The sequence below is a fragment of the Oncorhynchus mykiss genome, chromosome 32, assembly GCF_013265735.2.
Source record: "Oncorhynchus mykiss isolate Arlee chromosome 32, USDA_OmykA_1.1, whole genome shotgun sequence".
NCBI lineage: Eukaryota > Metazoa > Chordata > Actinopteri > Salmoniformes > Salmonidae > Oncorhynchus > Oncorhynchus mykiss.
Window position 1 is genome coordinate 39,227,422 of NC_050572.1, and position 16,620 is coordinate 39,244,041.

Genomic DNA, 16,620 nt, shown 5'->3' on the forward strand with positions numbered 1-16,620 from the left:
ATTCGCCCCCCTTGAACTTTGCGACCTTTTGCCACATTTCAGGCTTCAAACATAAAGATATAAAACTGTATTTTTTTGTGAAGAATCAACAACAAGTGGGACACAATCATGAAGTGGAACGACATTTATTGGATATTTCAAACTTTAACAAATCAAAAACTGAAAAATTGGGCGTGCAAAATTATTCAGCCCCTTTACTTTCAGTGCAGCAAACTCTCTCCAGAAGTTCAGTGAGGATCTCTGAATGATCCAATGTTGACCTAAATGACTAATGATGATAAATACAATCCACCTGTGTGTAATCAAGTCTCCGTATAAATGCACCTGCACTGTGATAGTCTCAGAGGTCCGTCAAAAGCGCAGAGAGCATCATGAAGAACAAGGAACACACCAGGCAGGTCCGAGATACTGTTGTGAAGAAGTTTAAAGCCGGATTTGGATACAAAAAGATTTCCCAAGCTTTAAACATCCCAAGGAGCACTGTGCAAGCGATAATATTGAAATGGAAGGAGTATCAGACCACTGCAAATCTACCAAGACCTGGCCGTCCCTCTAAACTTTCAGCTCATACAAGGAGAAGACTGATCAGAGATGCAGCCAAGAGGCCCATGATCACTCTGGGTGAACTGCAGAGATCTACAGCTGAGATGGGAGACTCTGTCCATAGGACAACAATCGTATATTGCACAAATCTGGCCTTTATGGAAGAGTGGCAAGAAGAAAGCCATTTCTTAAAGATATCCATAAAAAGTGTCGTTTAAAGTTTGCCACAAGCCACCTGGGAGACACACCAAGCATGTGGAAGAAGGTGCTCTGGTCAGATGAAACCAAAATTGAACTTTTTGGCAACAATGCAACACAGCTCATCACCCTGAACACACCATCCCCACTGTCAAACATGGTGGTGGCAGCATCATGGTTTGGGCCTGCTTTTCTTCAGCAGGGACAGGGAAGATGGTTAAAATTGATGGGAAGATGGATGGAGCCAAATACAGGACCATTCTGGAAGAAAACCTGATGGAGTCTGCAAAAGACCTGAGACTGGGACGGAGATTTGTCTTCCAACAAGAGAATGATCCAAAACATAAAGCAAAATCTACAATGGAATGGTTCAAAAATAAACATATCCAGGTGTTAGAATGGCCAAGTCAAAGTCCAGACCTGAATCCAATCGAGAATCTGTGGAAAGAACTGAAAACTGCTGTTCACAAACGCTCTCCATCCAACCTCACTGAGCTCGAGCTGTTTTGCAAGGAGGAATGGGAAAAAATGTCAGTCTCTCGATGTGCAAAACTGATAGAGACATACCCCAAGCGACTTACAGCTGTAATCGCAGCAAAAGGTGGCGATACAAAGTATTAACTTAAGGGGGCTGAATAATTTTGCACGCCCAATTTTTCAGTTTTTGATTTGTTAAAAAAGTTTGAAATATCCAATAAATGTCGTTCCACTTCATGATTGTGTCCCACTTGTTGTTGATTCTTCACAAAAAAATACAGTTTTATATCTTTATGTGTGAAGCCTGAAATGTGGCAAAAGGTCGCTAAGTTCAAGGGGGCCGAATACTTTCGCAAGGCACTGTATATTCCGGACTCTGAGATTACTCATTCTAATATTTGTTCATTATTTTCTTTAAATGCTTTTGATTTGCGAACATAAGCATTTCGCTACACCTATGTTAACATAAGCAAAAAATATGTATTTAACCTTTATTTAACTAGGCAAGTCATTTAAGAACAAATTCTTATTTACAATGACGGCTTACCCCAGCCAAACCTGGATGATTCAAACCAGGGACTGTAGTGACGCCTCTTGCACTGAGATGAAGTGCCCGAGTGGCGCTGCGTATGTAACCAATAATATTTTATTTGAAACAATAAGAATATCAGAATTTCAGGCAATGTCTTGAGACAAGTGTATCATGAGACATTGCTAGAAATGAGTGACCAACATGTTGTAGATTTACCTTTTAAACAGTCTCCACAATTTATATTATGGTCTATCTATAGCCCGCTTTCCAAAATCATTGATTCTGACTTCCGCCACTTCTCTATTGGAGGTAGGTCAGCCGCCATCCAAAAAAACTTGCAAATCCATCATAGATCATGTATTGCCCTACTCCACAATTCCAAGATGATTTGCTCTGGCCAGCAACCTCTGCAGAGCAGCAAGTGCTTATGCTTTTATGGGCGCAAGAACACGAGCTCAAATTTGCAGGGCCCTCATTTAGAGAAACCAGTGGATGTGACAACCCGTCCGTAGTTTATGCATCTCTGGCAAGGAATGGACTTAAATGGACCGTTAAGGGGTGCACTATATAGGAAATAGGGTACAATTTGGGATGAAACCAATGTCTTAGGAGACTGATATCCTGCTGTCATGCATAATTACACTGTTGTTCAAATTCTCCTTATAAAATGTTACATGATAAAATGAATATATTGTTATCAATTTGCAACCTAATCTATAAATTATCGATATCGTTTGTTCATTCCACAACAAATGCCATTCTTTTTTACAATACTCTAAAAAAGTTGAATAAAGGACATTTTCATTTATAGAACATGGCTTACCTCAAATAGTGCAATATGGCACAAAACTAATGAAAATAAGTGGTGGGAGCAAGCAAAATTGGTTAATTTAATCTCAGAAACAAACGTACTAGAAACAAATTTACATAATGAGAGAATTTAATTTAACTTCAGTATTACCACAACTTTTGATCCAGGTGGGAAACATCAATTTGGCTTTGTGTCTAAAATGTTAACAATAGTTTGATGTAAATAGTTACTGTCAGGTTTCATACGAGAATGAAGGTTTCATTTCTCAAACAAGACAGACATGCTCGCCTCTGGCACGCCGCGCTATAACGAACAGGGAAAATTACCATTCAAAACCGAAGATATCATTTCAAAGATAAACAATTTTTCAAAGTGTCTGCCACGAATCCTAACCCTATGGATTGAATACAAATCTTGATCTTCCAGCTGGGTAGTGCTAACTCAGTGAGCTCTTACTCCTAACGGTCCTCTTCACACAGACGGAACATAGACCTCCACCTAGGAGCCGACCCAGGGGTCTTGTCTCTGCGTCCGGGAGATGAAGGAGATCTTCCTGGCCATTTCAGAATGATAGATCCTCTTGCAGTTTTCATAGTTCTCTCGCTGCCTGCGCCGACAGGGCTTCTCATAGTAGCGCTTTCGTTTCACCGTTTCGATAATTCCATCCACAGACAGCACTCTTAAGGGTGCAAAATGAGAGAGCAGAGAGAAATGGGTTAGAAGTAGGCCTATACCTGTATACCTTCCATGTCAAATGTTTTATTTTTTGATATGAGGATGTGTTAGCCATTATACGTCTCATTAAAAGGCTTATAATATAATGTCTGAGTAGTAGGAAATATTCATCCATCTCAAATGGCTGTTTTTTAGTCAGCATCACGCAAGACACATAAGACATAAGGGGGTTATCATAGGACTTAACTAGTCTTAAAATGCAATGCATCAGAACGTTAAAGCCACAGGCTTTAGGTAAAAATAGGAATTTCTAATATGCAAGAGGGAATGGAGAGGCTTAGGGAAAGATAGACAACCAAGCAGGAAGGGAGAGAAAGCAGTAGAAAATAGCCCCTCCCCGATGGTAGCAATTTTGGGAGATTCTTCAGTTCGCTAATTTGAGAACAGGATCTGGCAGCGCTCCGTTTTGGACTGTTTCGTTCCAGAACCCATTTGCCATAATCCGGTACCTCATATGGCATGAAAAATTATTGGGACTGTTTGCTTTTATTAAAAATGTTACATTGCAATCAGAGTTAATTCAAGTTGCCGCCTCTAACTAACAAAATGTTGTGTTGGGCCGGCACGGGTTTATGTTTGCACAACATTTCCAACGCGTGGCCGTGTCGCTCACAGAACTAGAATGAGATTCACATTATTTGACGTTGCTCCCTCTCTCTGCTCTGATAGACATGAGCCTGCAACTCTTCTCTCCAGCTATGCACTTAATTTTCTTCCTTATACAAGCATAGCGTCAGGAAGGGTACTGGAGGCGCTGATGAAATGACCCCTGATGAATTGAAATACATTTGCCAAAGAACTACTGCTGTCTGTTCAGAAACAAATTAAACAGTTCAGAACACTACACCAGGAGTAGGCCTATCATTTAGCCACAGAATCAATAGCTTTTTGTTTTCTTCAATTGCCTAGCCGTGGATTGTGTGTAGCCCAATCACAAAGCATGCCTACAGTCGGGAAAATCTTTCAGTGAACGGCATCAAATCAAATGTTATTTGTCACATGCGGAGAATACAACAGTTGTAGACGTTACAGTGGCATGCTTACTTACAAGCCCTTAACCAACAATGCTTTGAGAAGTAAAGAAAAATAAGAGTGAAGTAAAAAATGTCAAATACAAGTAACAAATAATTTAACAGCAGCAGTAAAATAACAATAGCAAGGCTATATACAGGGAGTACCGGTACAGAGTCAATGTGCGGGGGCACCGGTTAGTCGAGGTATGTACATGTAGGTAGAGTTAAAGTGACTTTGCACAGATAATAAAAAGAGTAGCAGCAGTGTAAGAGGGGTCTGAGTTGGCCTTTGATAAGCTGTTCAGGAGTCTTATGGCTTGGGGGTAGAAGCTGTTAATAAGCCTCTACAACCTAGACTTGGCACTCAGGTACCGCTTGCCGTGTGGTAGCAAAGAGAACAGTCTATGACTAGGATGGCTGGAGTCTGACAATTTTTAGGGCCTTCCTCTGACACCTCCTCGTATAGAGGTCCTGGATGGCAGGAAGCTTGGCCCCAGTGATGTACTGGGCCGTACGCACTATCCTCTGTAGTGCCTTGAGGTCGGAGGCCGAGGAGTTGCCGTACCAGGCAGTGATGCAATCAGACAGGATGCTCGATGGTGCAGCTCTAGAACCTTTTGAGGATCTGAGGACCCATGCCAAATCTGTTCAGTCTCCCGCGGGGGAAATAGGCGTTGTTGTGCCATCTTCACGACTGTCGTGGTGTGTTTGGACCATGTTAGTTTGTTGGTGATGTGGACGCCAAGGAACTTGAAGCGCTCAACCTGCTCCACTACAGCCCCGTCGATGAGAATGGGGGCGTGCTTGGTACTCCTTTTCCTGTAGTTCACAATCATCTCCTTTGTCTTGATCCTGTTGAGGGAGAGGTTGTTGTCCTGGCACCACACGGCCAGGTCTCTGACCCCCTCCCTATAGGCTGTCTCATCGTTGTCGGTGATCAGGCCTACCACTGTTGTGTCATCAGCAAACTTAATGATGGTGTTGGAGTCATGCCTGGCCATGCAGTCATGAGTGAACAGGGAGTACAGGAGGGGACTGAGCCGCCCCCGTGTTGAGGATCAGCATGGCGGATATGTTGTTACCTACCCTTACCACCAGTCGCAGAAGGAGGTGTTTCATCCCAGGGTCCTTAGCTTAGTGATGAGCTTTGAGGGAACTATTGTGTTGAAAGCTGAGCTGTAGTCAATGAATAGCATTCTCACATAGGTTGGCGTGGGTTAGCGTAGAGGCAGTTCAGAGATTAAATGGGGGGGGGGGGGGGGGGGGGGGGTCACATTCAGGTTTCACACAATCGTGGGGAAACACAGATTGGAAAGCAAATGGCTCCTGCTGAAAAGTGAAGACAAATCTGTCAGTAGGCTAACAAATTCACTACATAAGCAAAAGTATGTGGACACATGCTTGTCAAAAATCTCATTCCAAATGTATTAATATGGAGTTGATCTCCCCTTTGCTGCTAGAACAACCTCCACTCTTCTGGGAAGACTTTCCACTAGATGTTGGAACATTGCTGCAGGGACTTGCTTCCATTCAGCCACAAGAGCATTAATGAGGTCAGGCACTGATGTTGGGTGATTAGGCCTGGCTTCGCAGTCAGCGTTCCAATTCATCCCAAAGGTGTTCGATGGGGTTGAGGTCAGGGCTCTGTGCAGGTCAGTTAAGTTCTTCCACACCGATCGACAAACCATTTCTGTATGGCCCTCGCTTTGTCATGCTGAAACAGGAAGGGCCTTCCCCAAGCTGTTTCCACAAAGTTGGAAGCACAGAATTGTCTAGAATGTCATTGTATGCTGCAGCGTTAAGATTTCCCTTCACTGGAACTAAGGGGCCTAGCCCAGACCATGAAAAACATCCCCATTTCATTATTCCTCCTCCACCAAACTTTACAGTTGGTACTTTGTATTCGCGCAGGTAGCGGTCTCCTGGCATCTGTCAAACCTAGAATCAGCTGTCGGACTGCCAGATGGTGAAGCGTGATTCAGAGAACAGGTTTCCACTGCTCCAGAGTCCAATGGCGGCAAGCTTCAAACCACACTCTAGCCGATACTTGGCATTAGGCTTCTTAGGATCTTAGGCTTCTGTGCGGCTGCTTGGCCATGGAAACCCATTTCATGATGCTCCCGGCAAGCAGTTCTTATGCTAAAGTTGCTTCCAGAGGCCATTTGGGACTCCATAGTGAGTGTTGAAAGCGAGGACAGATGATTTTTACGCGCTACAAGCTTCAGCATGCGGTGGTCCCTTTCTGTGAGCTTATGTGGCTTACCACTTTGCGGCTGAGTCATTGTTGCTCCTAGACGTTTCTGAAGAACTGACTTGTTGGAAAGGTGTCATCCTATGATGGTGCCAATTTGAAAGTGACTGAGCACTTCAGTACGGGCCATTCTAGTGCCAATATTTGTCTATGGCTGTGTGCTAGATTTTATACACTTGTCAGCAACGAGTGTGGCTGAAATAGTTGACTCCACTAATTTGAAGGAGGGTCCACATAACATACCGTTGACCATGTAGTGTATCATCTTCCAAATAGGCCTATTGAGTGAAGAGCATTGTTTTTACTAAGTAAAACGAGAGAGACAGGCTTTTAGAAGGAGCTAATCGGCCATCGCAGTTGAGTGAGTTGCACATCATTGGGCGAGTCAGTGAAACTGGAAAGCTTTTTTAGGACTATAATTTCATCCTCATATTGTACAATGTGTCTCCACATACCTAAATCCAATTGTATTGGTCACGTAGACATTTTTAAGATGAGCAACTATCGTCCGTCCTTTGGTAAGTAGCCTACCGAATGGATTTTGACATTTAAGCTTGAAAAACTGGCGAACGGCAAGTTGAATGTCTACTTCCTGGGTTTAAAGGACAATGGCCAAATTCAACGTTTACCTTATGGATTCTGTCTACACCGGAAGTCATGTCGGAATGACATTGCTCAAGTTAGCTACGTTTGAACGACGATGTTCAAATAATAAGCCGACTTACAATAGCTAACATTAGTTATCTCAGTAACTTAAAAATACATGTGGATATACGATACCTATTTAGAGCCTTGTAAGCTGCATCGACATTGCCCTCTTGGACCATCACCGTCCGAGCAACGAAACGAAGGTGGTTCGCCATGTTGTGACTGATGCAGTCGTCCGGGTGGATGCAAAAGACTACAAAGTCTTATGTTCCGCACTAATATGAAATTGGAATCAGAAAATCACATTCAACACTAGATGGCGCTACATCGACATCCTAGCCTGTGCTTAAGCTTGACTTTTGTCTTGAACTCAATATAAATACATTTGATTAGATTCGACAAAATAAGATTTAAGTTTCATAATCATGTAATTAAATATTGAATTACTACTAACCAGGTAGCTCTGTTTTATAAAAGCTATATCAATATGTTGGTACTAGTCTTGTTGTTTTTATTACATTACATTTATTCAATGTTTCCACCAGTTACTAACATTTCTCAACACAAAATGGCCATATGGAGTGCATAATTAATGTAGCAATATTCATTACACTCAGCTCCGTTTTAAATCATTCAGTTCAGGTCATCCAATAATTAAAATAAAATTCATGAATTCATGAAAATAATATTTGTTTAGGCTTTTTTTTCAATTCTTGAGTAGAATTTCAATCATCACATCATCTGAATTGAAATGGAATTTGCCCTATGAAGACACAAAGACACATTCATACATTGGGAATGACTGTTACCCTCAATTGCACCTCTGTGATTATGTCCTGTAAAATGAGAACGCATTCAGGGGAAACATGAACAATCAAGAGATTTGAAAGGATACTGGTCGTCATAACAACAGGGACTAGATGTCCTCACATTTTTTTCAGAGGACCTTCTCCTCTCCTTTATCTAACTCAGTCCTCAGCTGGGCCTCTTAGCCTCATGTCCAAGTGGCACCCTATTGTCTATGTTGTGAACTCCTGCAAACAACATAGATAAATGTTTTGGGTTGAATTTTTGGGGTTGGTAGAATACACAGTATTAGGTTTCCAGGAGTATTAGTTCTGATCCAGACTTGTTGAAATGTTCTTGGCAGGAGAAAGAGGAGAGGGAGGGGGGTTGTAAGAGGATGTGGAGGAGACGGAACCAGCGTGACAGAGTTGGTTGGTAATTACCTCTTGACATTTGGAGAGAGAGAGAGGTGTACAAATACTTTAACTATTTGTACATCATTACAACACTGTATAAAGACATAATATGACATTTGAAATGTCTTTATTCTTTTGGAACTTTTGTGATTGTAATGTTCTCTGTACATTTTTTATAGTTTATTTCACTTATGTTTATTATCTATTTCACTTGCTTTGGCTGTTATGGTGCGTGAATGAGGACCCAAAAGCGAATTAACAAACAGAGTACTTTAATGACGAACATACGTGGCTCAGATGGACAGGTAGATTCCGACAGGACAGGACAAGGTTGCAGCACACACGATGATAGTCTGGTTCAGGCATGAGACACACAAACAAACAAACAAGAATCCGACAAGGACAGGAGCAGAAACAGAGAGAGATATAGGGACCTAATCAGAGGGAAAAAGGGAACAGGTGGGGAACGGGGTGAATGGGTAATTAGGAGGAGACAAGGCACAGCTGGGGAAAAGAGGGGGAGAAAAGGTAACATAACAACGACCAGCAGAGGGAGACAGGGTGAAGGGAAAGGACAGAGACAAGACAACATGACAGTACATGACAGTACCCCCCCACTCACCGAGCGCCTCCTGGCGCACTCGAGGAGGAAGCCTGGCGGCAACGGAGGAAATCATCGATCAGCGCACGGTCCAGCACGTCCCGAGAGGGAACCCAACTCCTCTCCTCAGGACCGTACCCCTCCCAATCTACTAGGTACTGATGACCTAGTCCAAAATCCTACGGACCCTGTAGATGGGTGCGCCCTCGACAAGGATGGGGGGGGGGGGGGGAAGACGAGCGGGGGCGCGAAGAACGGGCTTGACACAGGAGACATGGAAGACCGGGTGGACGCGACGAAGATATCGCGGCAGAAGAAGTCGCACTGCGACAGGGTTAATGATTTGAGAAATACGGAACGGACCAATGAACCGCGGGGTCAACTTGCGAGAAGCGGTCTTAAGGGGAAGGTTCTGAGTGGAGAGCCAAACTCTCTGACCGCGACAGTATCTAGGACTCTTAGTTCTACGCTTATTAGCAGCTCTCACAGTCTGCGCCCTATAACGGCAAAGTGCAGACCTGACCCTCTTCCAGGTGCGCTCGCAACGTTGGACAAAAGCCTGAGCGGAGGGGACGCTGGACTCGGCGAACTGAGATGAGAACAGCGGAGGCTGGTACCCGAGGCTACTCTGAAAAGGAGATAGCCCTGTCGCAGACGAAGGAAGCGAGTTGTGGGCGTATTCTGCCCAGGGGAGCTGTTCTGACCAAGACGCAGGGTTGCGAAAAGAAAGACTGCGTAAGATGCGACCAATAGTCTGATTGGCCCGTTCTGCTTGACCGTTAGACTGGGGGTGAAAGCCGGAAGAGAGACTGACGGAAGCCCCAATCAAACGGCAAAACTCCCTCCAAAATTGAGACGTGAATTGCGGACCTCTGTCCGAAACGACGTCTGACGGAAGGCCATGAATTCTGAAAACATTCTCGATGATGATTTGTGCCGTCTCTTTAGCAGAAGGAAGCTTAGCAAGGGGAATAAAATGAGCCGCCTTAGAGAACCTGTCGACAACCGTAAGAATAACAGTCTTCCCCGCTGACGAAGGCAGTCCGGTGACAAAATCTAAGGCGATGTGAGACCACGGTCGAGAGGGAATGGGAAGCGGCCTGAGACGGCCGGCAGGAGGGGAGTTACCGGACTTAGTCTGCGCGCAGACCGAACAAGCAGCCACGAAACGACGCGTGTCATGCTCCCGGGTGGGCCACCAAAAACGCTGGCGAATGGAAGCAAGCGTACCCCGAACGCCAGGGTGGCCGGCTAACTTGGCAGAGTGAGCCCACTGAAGAACGGCCAGACGAGTAGGAACGGGAACGAAAAGAAGGTTCCTAGGACAAGCGCGCGGCGACGGAGTGTGAGTGAGCGCTTGCTTTACCTGCCTCTCAATTCCCCAGACAGTCAACCCGACAACACGCCCCTCAGGGAGAATCCCCTCGGGGTCAGTGGAGGCTACTGAAGAACTGAAGAGACGAGATAAAGCATCAGGCTTGGTGTTCTTAGAGCCCGGACGATAAGAAATCACGAACTCGAAACGAGCGAAAAACAGCGCCCAACGCGCCTGACGCGCATTAAGTCGTTTGGCAGAACGGATGTACTCAAGGTTCCTATGGTCAGTCCAAACGACAAAAGGAACGGTCGCCCCCTCCAACCACTGTCGCCATTCGCCTAGGGCTAACCGGATGGCGAGCAGTTCGCGGTTTCCCACATCATAGTTACGTTCCGACGGGGACAGGCGATGAGAAAAATACGCGCATGGGTGGACCTTGTCGTCAGAGAGGAAGCGCTGAGAAAGAATGGCTCCCACGCCCACCTCTGACGCGTCAACCTCGACAACGAACTGTCTAGAGACGTCAGGTGTAACAAGGATAGGAGCGGATGTAAAACGATTCTTGAGGAGATCAAAAGCTCCCTGGGCGGAAACGGACCACTTAAAGCACGTCTTGACAGAAGTAAGGGCTGTGAGAGGAGCTGCCACCTGACCGAAATTACGGATGAAACGACGATAGAAGTTCGCGAAGCCGAGAAAGCGCTGCAGCTCGACGCGTGACTTAGGAGCGGGCCAATCAATGACAGCTTGGACCTTAGCGGGATCCATCTTAATGCCTTCAGCGGAAATAACAGAACCGAGAAATGTGACGGAGGAGGCATGAAAAGTGCACTTCTCAGCCTTCACAAAAAGACAATTCTCTAAAAGGCGCTGGAGGACACGTCGAACGTGCTGAAGATGAATCTGGAGTGACGGTGAAAAAATCAGGATATCGTCAAGGTAAACGAAAACAAAGATGTTCAGCATGTCTCTCAGGACATCATTGACTAATGCCTGAAAGACAGCTGGAGCGTTAGCGAGGCCGAAAGGAAGAACCCGGTATTCAAAGTGCCCTAACGGAGTGTTAAACGCCGTCTTCCACTCGTCCCCCTCCCTGATGCGCACGAGATGGTAAGCGTTACGAAGGTCCAACTTAGTGAAAAACCTGGCTCCCTGCAGGATCTCGAAGGCTGAAGACATAAGAGGAAGCGGATAACGATTCTTAACTGTTATGTCATTCAGCCCTCGATAATCTATGCAGGGGCGCAGAGACCCGTCCTTCTTCTTGACAAAAAAAAACCCCGCTCCGGCGGGAGAGGAGGAGGGGACTATGGTACCGGCGTCAAGAGCTACAGACAAATAATCCTCGAGAGCCTTACGTTCGGGAGCCGACAGAGAGTATAGTCTACCCCGGGGGGGAGTGGTTCCCGGAAGGAGATCAATACTACAATCATACGACCGGTGTGGAGGAAGAGAGGTGGCCCTGGACCGACTGAACACCGTGCGCAGATCGTGATATTCCTCCGGCACCCCTGTCAAATCACCAGGCTCCTCCTGTGGAGAAGAGACAGAGGAAACAGGAGGGATAGCAGACATTAAACATTTCACATGACAAGAGACGTTCCAGGAGAGGATAGAATTACTAGACCAATTAATGGAAGGATTATGACAAACTAGCCAGGGATGGCCCAAAACAACAGGTGTAAAAGGTGAACGAAAAATTTAAAAAGAAATGGTTTCGCTATGATTACCAGAAACAGTGAGGGTTAAAGGTAGCGTCTCACGCTGAATCCTGGGGAGAGGACTACCATCCAGGGCGAACAAGGCCGTGGACTCCCTTAACTGTCTGAGAGGAATGTCATGTTCCCGAGCCCAGGTCTCGTCCATAAAACAGCCCTCCGCCCCAGAGTCTATTAAGGCACTGCAGGAAGCTGACGAACCGGTCCAGCGTAGATGGACCGACAAGGTAGTGCAGGATCTTGAAGGAGAGACAGGAGTAGTAGCGCTCACCAGTAGCCCTCCGCTTACTGATGAGCTCTGGCTTTTACTGGACATGAAGTGACAAAATGACCAGCAGAACCGCAATAGAGACAGAGGCGGTTGGTGATTCTCCGTTCCCTCTCCTTAGTCGAGATGCGGATACCTCCCAGCTGCATAGGCTCAGCTCCCGAGCCGGCAGAGGAAGATGGTAGTGATGCGGAGAGGGGGGCAACGGAGAACGCGAGCTCCTTTCCACGAGCTCGGTGACGAAGATCAACCCGTCGCTCAATGCGAATAGCGAGTTCAATCAAGGAATCCACGCTGGAAGGAACCTCCCGGGAGAGAATCTCATCCTTTACCTCTGCGCGGAGACCCTCCAGAAGACGAGCGAGCAAAGCCGGCTCGTTCCAGCCACTGGAGGCAGCAAGAGTGCGAAACTCAATAGAGTAGTCTGTTATGGATCGATTGCCTTGACATAGGGAAGACAGGGCCCTGGAAGCCTCCTCCCCAAAAACAGATCGATCAAAAACCCGTATCATCTCCTCCTTAAAGTCCTGATACTGGTTAGTACACTCAGCCCTTGCCTCCCAGATTGCCGTGCCCCACTCACGAGCCCGTCCAGTAAGGAGAGATATGACGTAGGCGACACGAGCAGTGCTCCTGGCGTAAGTGTTGGGCTGGAGAGAAAACACAATATCACACTGGGTGAGGAACGAGCGGCATTCAGTGGGCTCCCCAGAGTAACACGGCGGGTTATTGATTCTGGGCTCCGGAGATTCGAAAGCCCTGGAAGTGGCCGGTGGATCGAGGCGGAGATGGTGAACCTGTTCTGTGAGGTTGGAGACTTGGGTGGCCAGGGTCTCAACGGCATGTCGAGCAGCAGACAATTCCTGCTCGTGTCTGCCTAGCATCGCTCCCTGGATCTCGACGGCTGAGTGGAGAGGATCCGAAGTCGCTGGGTCCATTCTTGGTCGGATTCTTCTGTTATGGTGCGTGAATGAGGACCCAAAAGCGAATTAACAAACAGAGTACTTTAATGACGAACATACGTGGCTCAGATGGACAGGTAGATTCCGACAGGACAGGACAAGGTTGCAGCACACACGATGATAGTCTGGTTCAGGCATGAGACACACAAACAAACAAACAAGAATCCGACAAGGACAGGAGCAGAAACAGAGAGAGATATAGGGACCTAATCAGAGGGAAAAAGGGAACAGGTGGGGAACGGGGTGAATGGGTAATTAGGAGGAGACAAGGCACAGCTGGGGAAAAGAGGGGGAGAAAAGGTAACATAACAACGACCAGCAGAGGGAGACAGGGTGAAGGGAAAGGACAGAGACAAGACAACATGACAGTACATGACATTGGCAATGTAAACATATGTTTCCCATTCCAATAAAGCCCTTTGAAATTGAATTGAGAGGGTTGTTTAATTTTAAACCCTCACCCTGTCTCCTCTCTGTTGTTGGGGTCCATTTGACTTTGATCTCTATAACACTTTTAAAGGCTGACAAATAAATATGCAACACTTTTAAACACTTTTAAAGGCTGACAAATGGTATGGTTGCAAACTCATTTGCTCACTTTCCCCTAGATTTTCGAATTGCAATATGAAAAGTGAGTTGCTTGAATGTCATGATTTTGGGAGAGAGGATTTTCACTAGTGCAACCAAAGGGATGGAGAGAGGTACAGTTGAAGTCGGATGTTTACATACACTTAGGTTAGAGTCATTAAAACTTGTTTTTCAACCACTCCACACATTTCTTGTTAACAAACAACTGTAGTTTTGGAAAGTTGGTTAGGACATTTACTTTGTGCATGACACAAGTCATTTTTCCAACAATTGTTAACAGACAGATTATTTCACTTATGATTCCCTGTATCACAATTCCAGTGGGTCAGAAATTTTACATACACTAACTTGATTGTGCCTTTAAACAGCTTGGAAAATTCCAGAAAATGATGTAATGGCTTTAGAACCTTCTGATAGGCTAATTGACATCATTTGAGTCAATTGGAGGTGCACCTGTGGATGTATTTCAAGGCCTACCTTGAAACTCAGTGCCTCTTTGCTTGACATCATGGGAAAATCAAAAGAAATCAGCCAAGACCCCAGAAAAAAAATTGTAGGCCTCCACAAGTCTGGTTTATCCTTGGTAGCAATTTCCAAACGTCTGAAGGTACCACGTTCGTCTGTACAAACAATAGTATGCAAGTATAAACACCATGGGACCACGCAGCCGTCATACCGCTCAGGAGGGTGGCGCGTTCTGTTTCCTAGAGATGAACGTACTTTTGTGCGAAAAGTGCAAATCAATCGCAGAACAACAGCAAAGGACTTTGCGAAGATGCTGGAGGAAATGGGTACAAAAGTAACTTTATCCACAGTAAAACAAGTCCTTCATCGACATAACTTGAAAGGCCGCTCAGCATGGAAGAAGCCATTCCTCCAAAACCGCCATAAAAAAGCCAGACTACGGTTTGCAACTGCACATGGGGACAAAGATCATACTTTTTGGAGAAATGTCCTCTGGTCTGATGAAACAAAAATAGAACTGTTTGGCCATAATGACCATTGAGGAAAAAGGGGGAGGCTTGCAAGCCGAAGAACACCATCCCAACCGTGAAGCACGGGGGTGACAGCATCATGTTGTGGGGGTGCTTTGCGTCAGGAGGGACTGGTACACTTCACGAAATAGATGGCATCATGAGCCAGGAAAATTATGTGAATATATTCAAGCAACATCTCAAGACATCAGTAAGGAAGTTTAAAGCTTGGTCGAAAATGGGTCTTCCAAATGGACAATGACCCCAAGCATACTTCCAAAGTTGTGGCAAAATGGCTTAAGGACAACAAAGTCAAGGTATTGGAGTGGCTATCACAAAGCCCTGACCTCAACCCCATAGAAAATGTGTGGGCAGAACTGAAAAAGCGTGTGTGAGCAAGGAGACCTACAAATTTGACTCAGTTACACCAGCTCTGTCAGGGGGAATGGGCCAAAATTCACCCAATGTATTGTGGGAAGCTTGTGGAAGACTACCCAAAATGTTTGACCCAAGTTAAACAGTTTTAAAGGCAATGCTACCAAATAGTAATTGAGCGTATGTAAACTTCTGTCCCACTGGGAATGTGATGAAAGAAATTAAAGCTGAAATAAATCATTCTCTCTACTATTTTTCTGACATTTAACATTTTTAAAATAAAGTGGTGATCCTAACTGACCCAAGACAGGGATTTTTTTACTAGGATTAAATGTCAGGAATTGCGAAAAACTGAGTATAAATGTACTTGGCTAAAGTGTATGTAAACTTCAAACTTCAACTGTATAAGGAGGAGATAGTGGTCTTTCTGCAGTTACTTATAATAGAGGTCTGTTGTTTTGTAAACACATGTAAAACATGTAAAGACATGAAACTGTGTCCTGTTCCAGAGAGGTCTAGAACATATCTCGTTGAGAAGCATTTCAAGATATCTGAGGCCTATGTGTCAAACAAGAACAATTTATGTGCTTTAAGGTCGCATATTCTTGAATCAGTTGAATCAGTTGAATCAGTTGGTGAACGTAATTAGGCATGATTACAAATATATATTAACATTTATTTAATTGTATTTATATTTAAATAAGTTAAAGGGAGTGAAGGACATGTACCCCATATTATGTTTTGATTGATTCATTGATATATTGTCAATATGGAATATACAATTTTCTAATGTGCTCATTGAGAAGAGCTAGCCCATGATAGGACATAGCCTCATATAGATGATTGCCATGGGTCATTGATCAGCATCACCTCACTGCCCTCTGCACTTCCTTCTCTCCTCTTTCTACAGGAGCTAACCCAACCTATCTGATTTCACATTCCAAAATCTTAATCTTCTTTACGATGGGATCCTCTTTAACAAACGTTAAGTTTTCAATAGGACCGATGATACCCCTTTCTTATCCTATCACTTATTTGCCCAAATTCTTGTTTTGAGTTCCCCAACCTGATTTACCGCACTGGCGCCATTCAACTTCAAAGTGCAAGCATACTTTCTTAATCAGGGGTTATGTTCTTGCAGTTTGTTTGGCAATAAAATCCCACTCGATAGAACTGGCACTATATAAAAGTTTACATTGTAACCTAATGAAAATGTATCTAGCATAGCTTACAAAACGCAATATTATATACTGTAATAGTAATAGATATATCTAGGGTCTAGATATCTCAGTCGGCTATTTTACGTGAAAATACAGCCACAAGTCTAGATTCTTCCACAATGCTCGAGAAGAGGAACGTGTTCTTTGCTTCCATGATGGATTATTGCTATTCATTACCACCCAGGG

The 16,620-nt window shown here is 44.8% G+C and overlaps 1 protein-coding gene across 1 annotated transcript; it reads right to left on the bottom strand.

The window, feature by feature from the left end:
- Positions 1–2,672: 2,672 nt before the first annotated feature.
- On the bottom strand, positions 2,673–7,556 carry mrps21 (mitochondrial ribosomal protein S21). The gene is made up of 2 exons (XM_021591767.2): positions 7,341–7,556; positions 2,673–3,240 (listed from the first exon to the last, which is right to left on the bottom strand). Exons 1-2 carry the CDS (start codon positions 7,421–7,423, stop codon positions 3,060–3,062), a joined length of 264 nt encoding a protein of 87 aa, XP_021447442.1. The 5' UTR covers positions 7,424–7,556; the 3' UTR covers positions 2,673–3,059.
- Between the last annotated feature and the right edge of the window lie 9,064 nt (positions 7,557–16,620).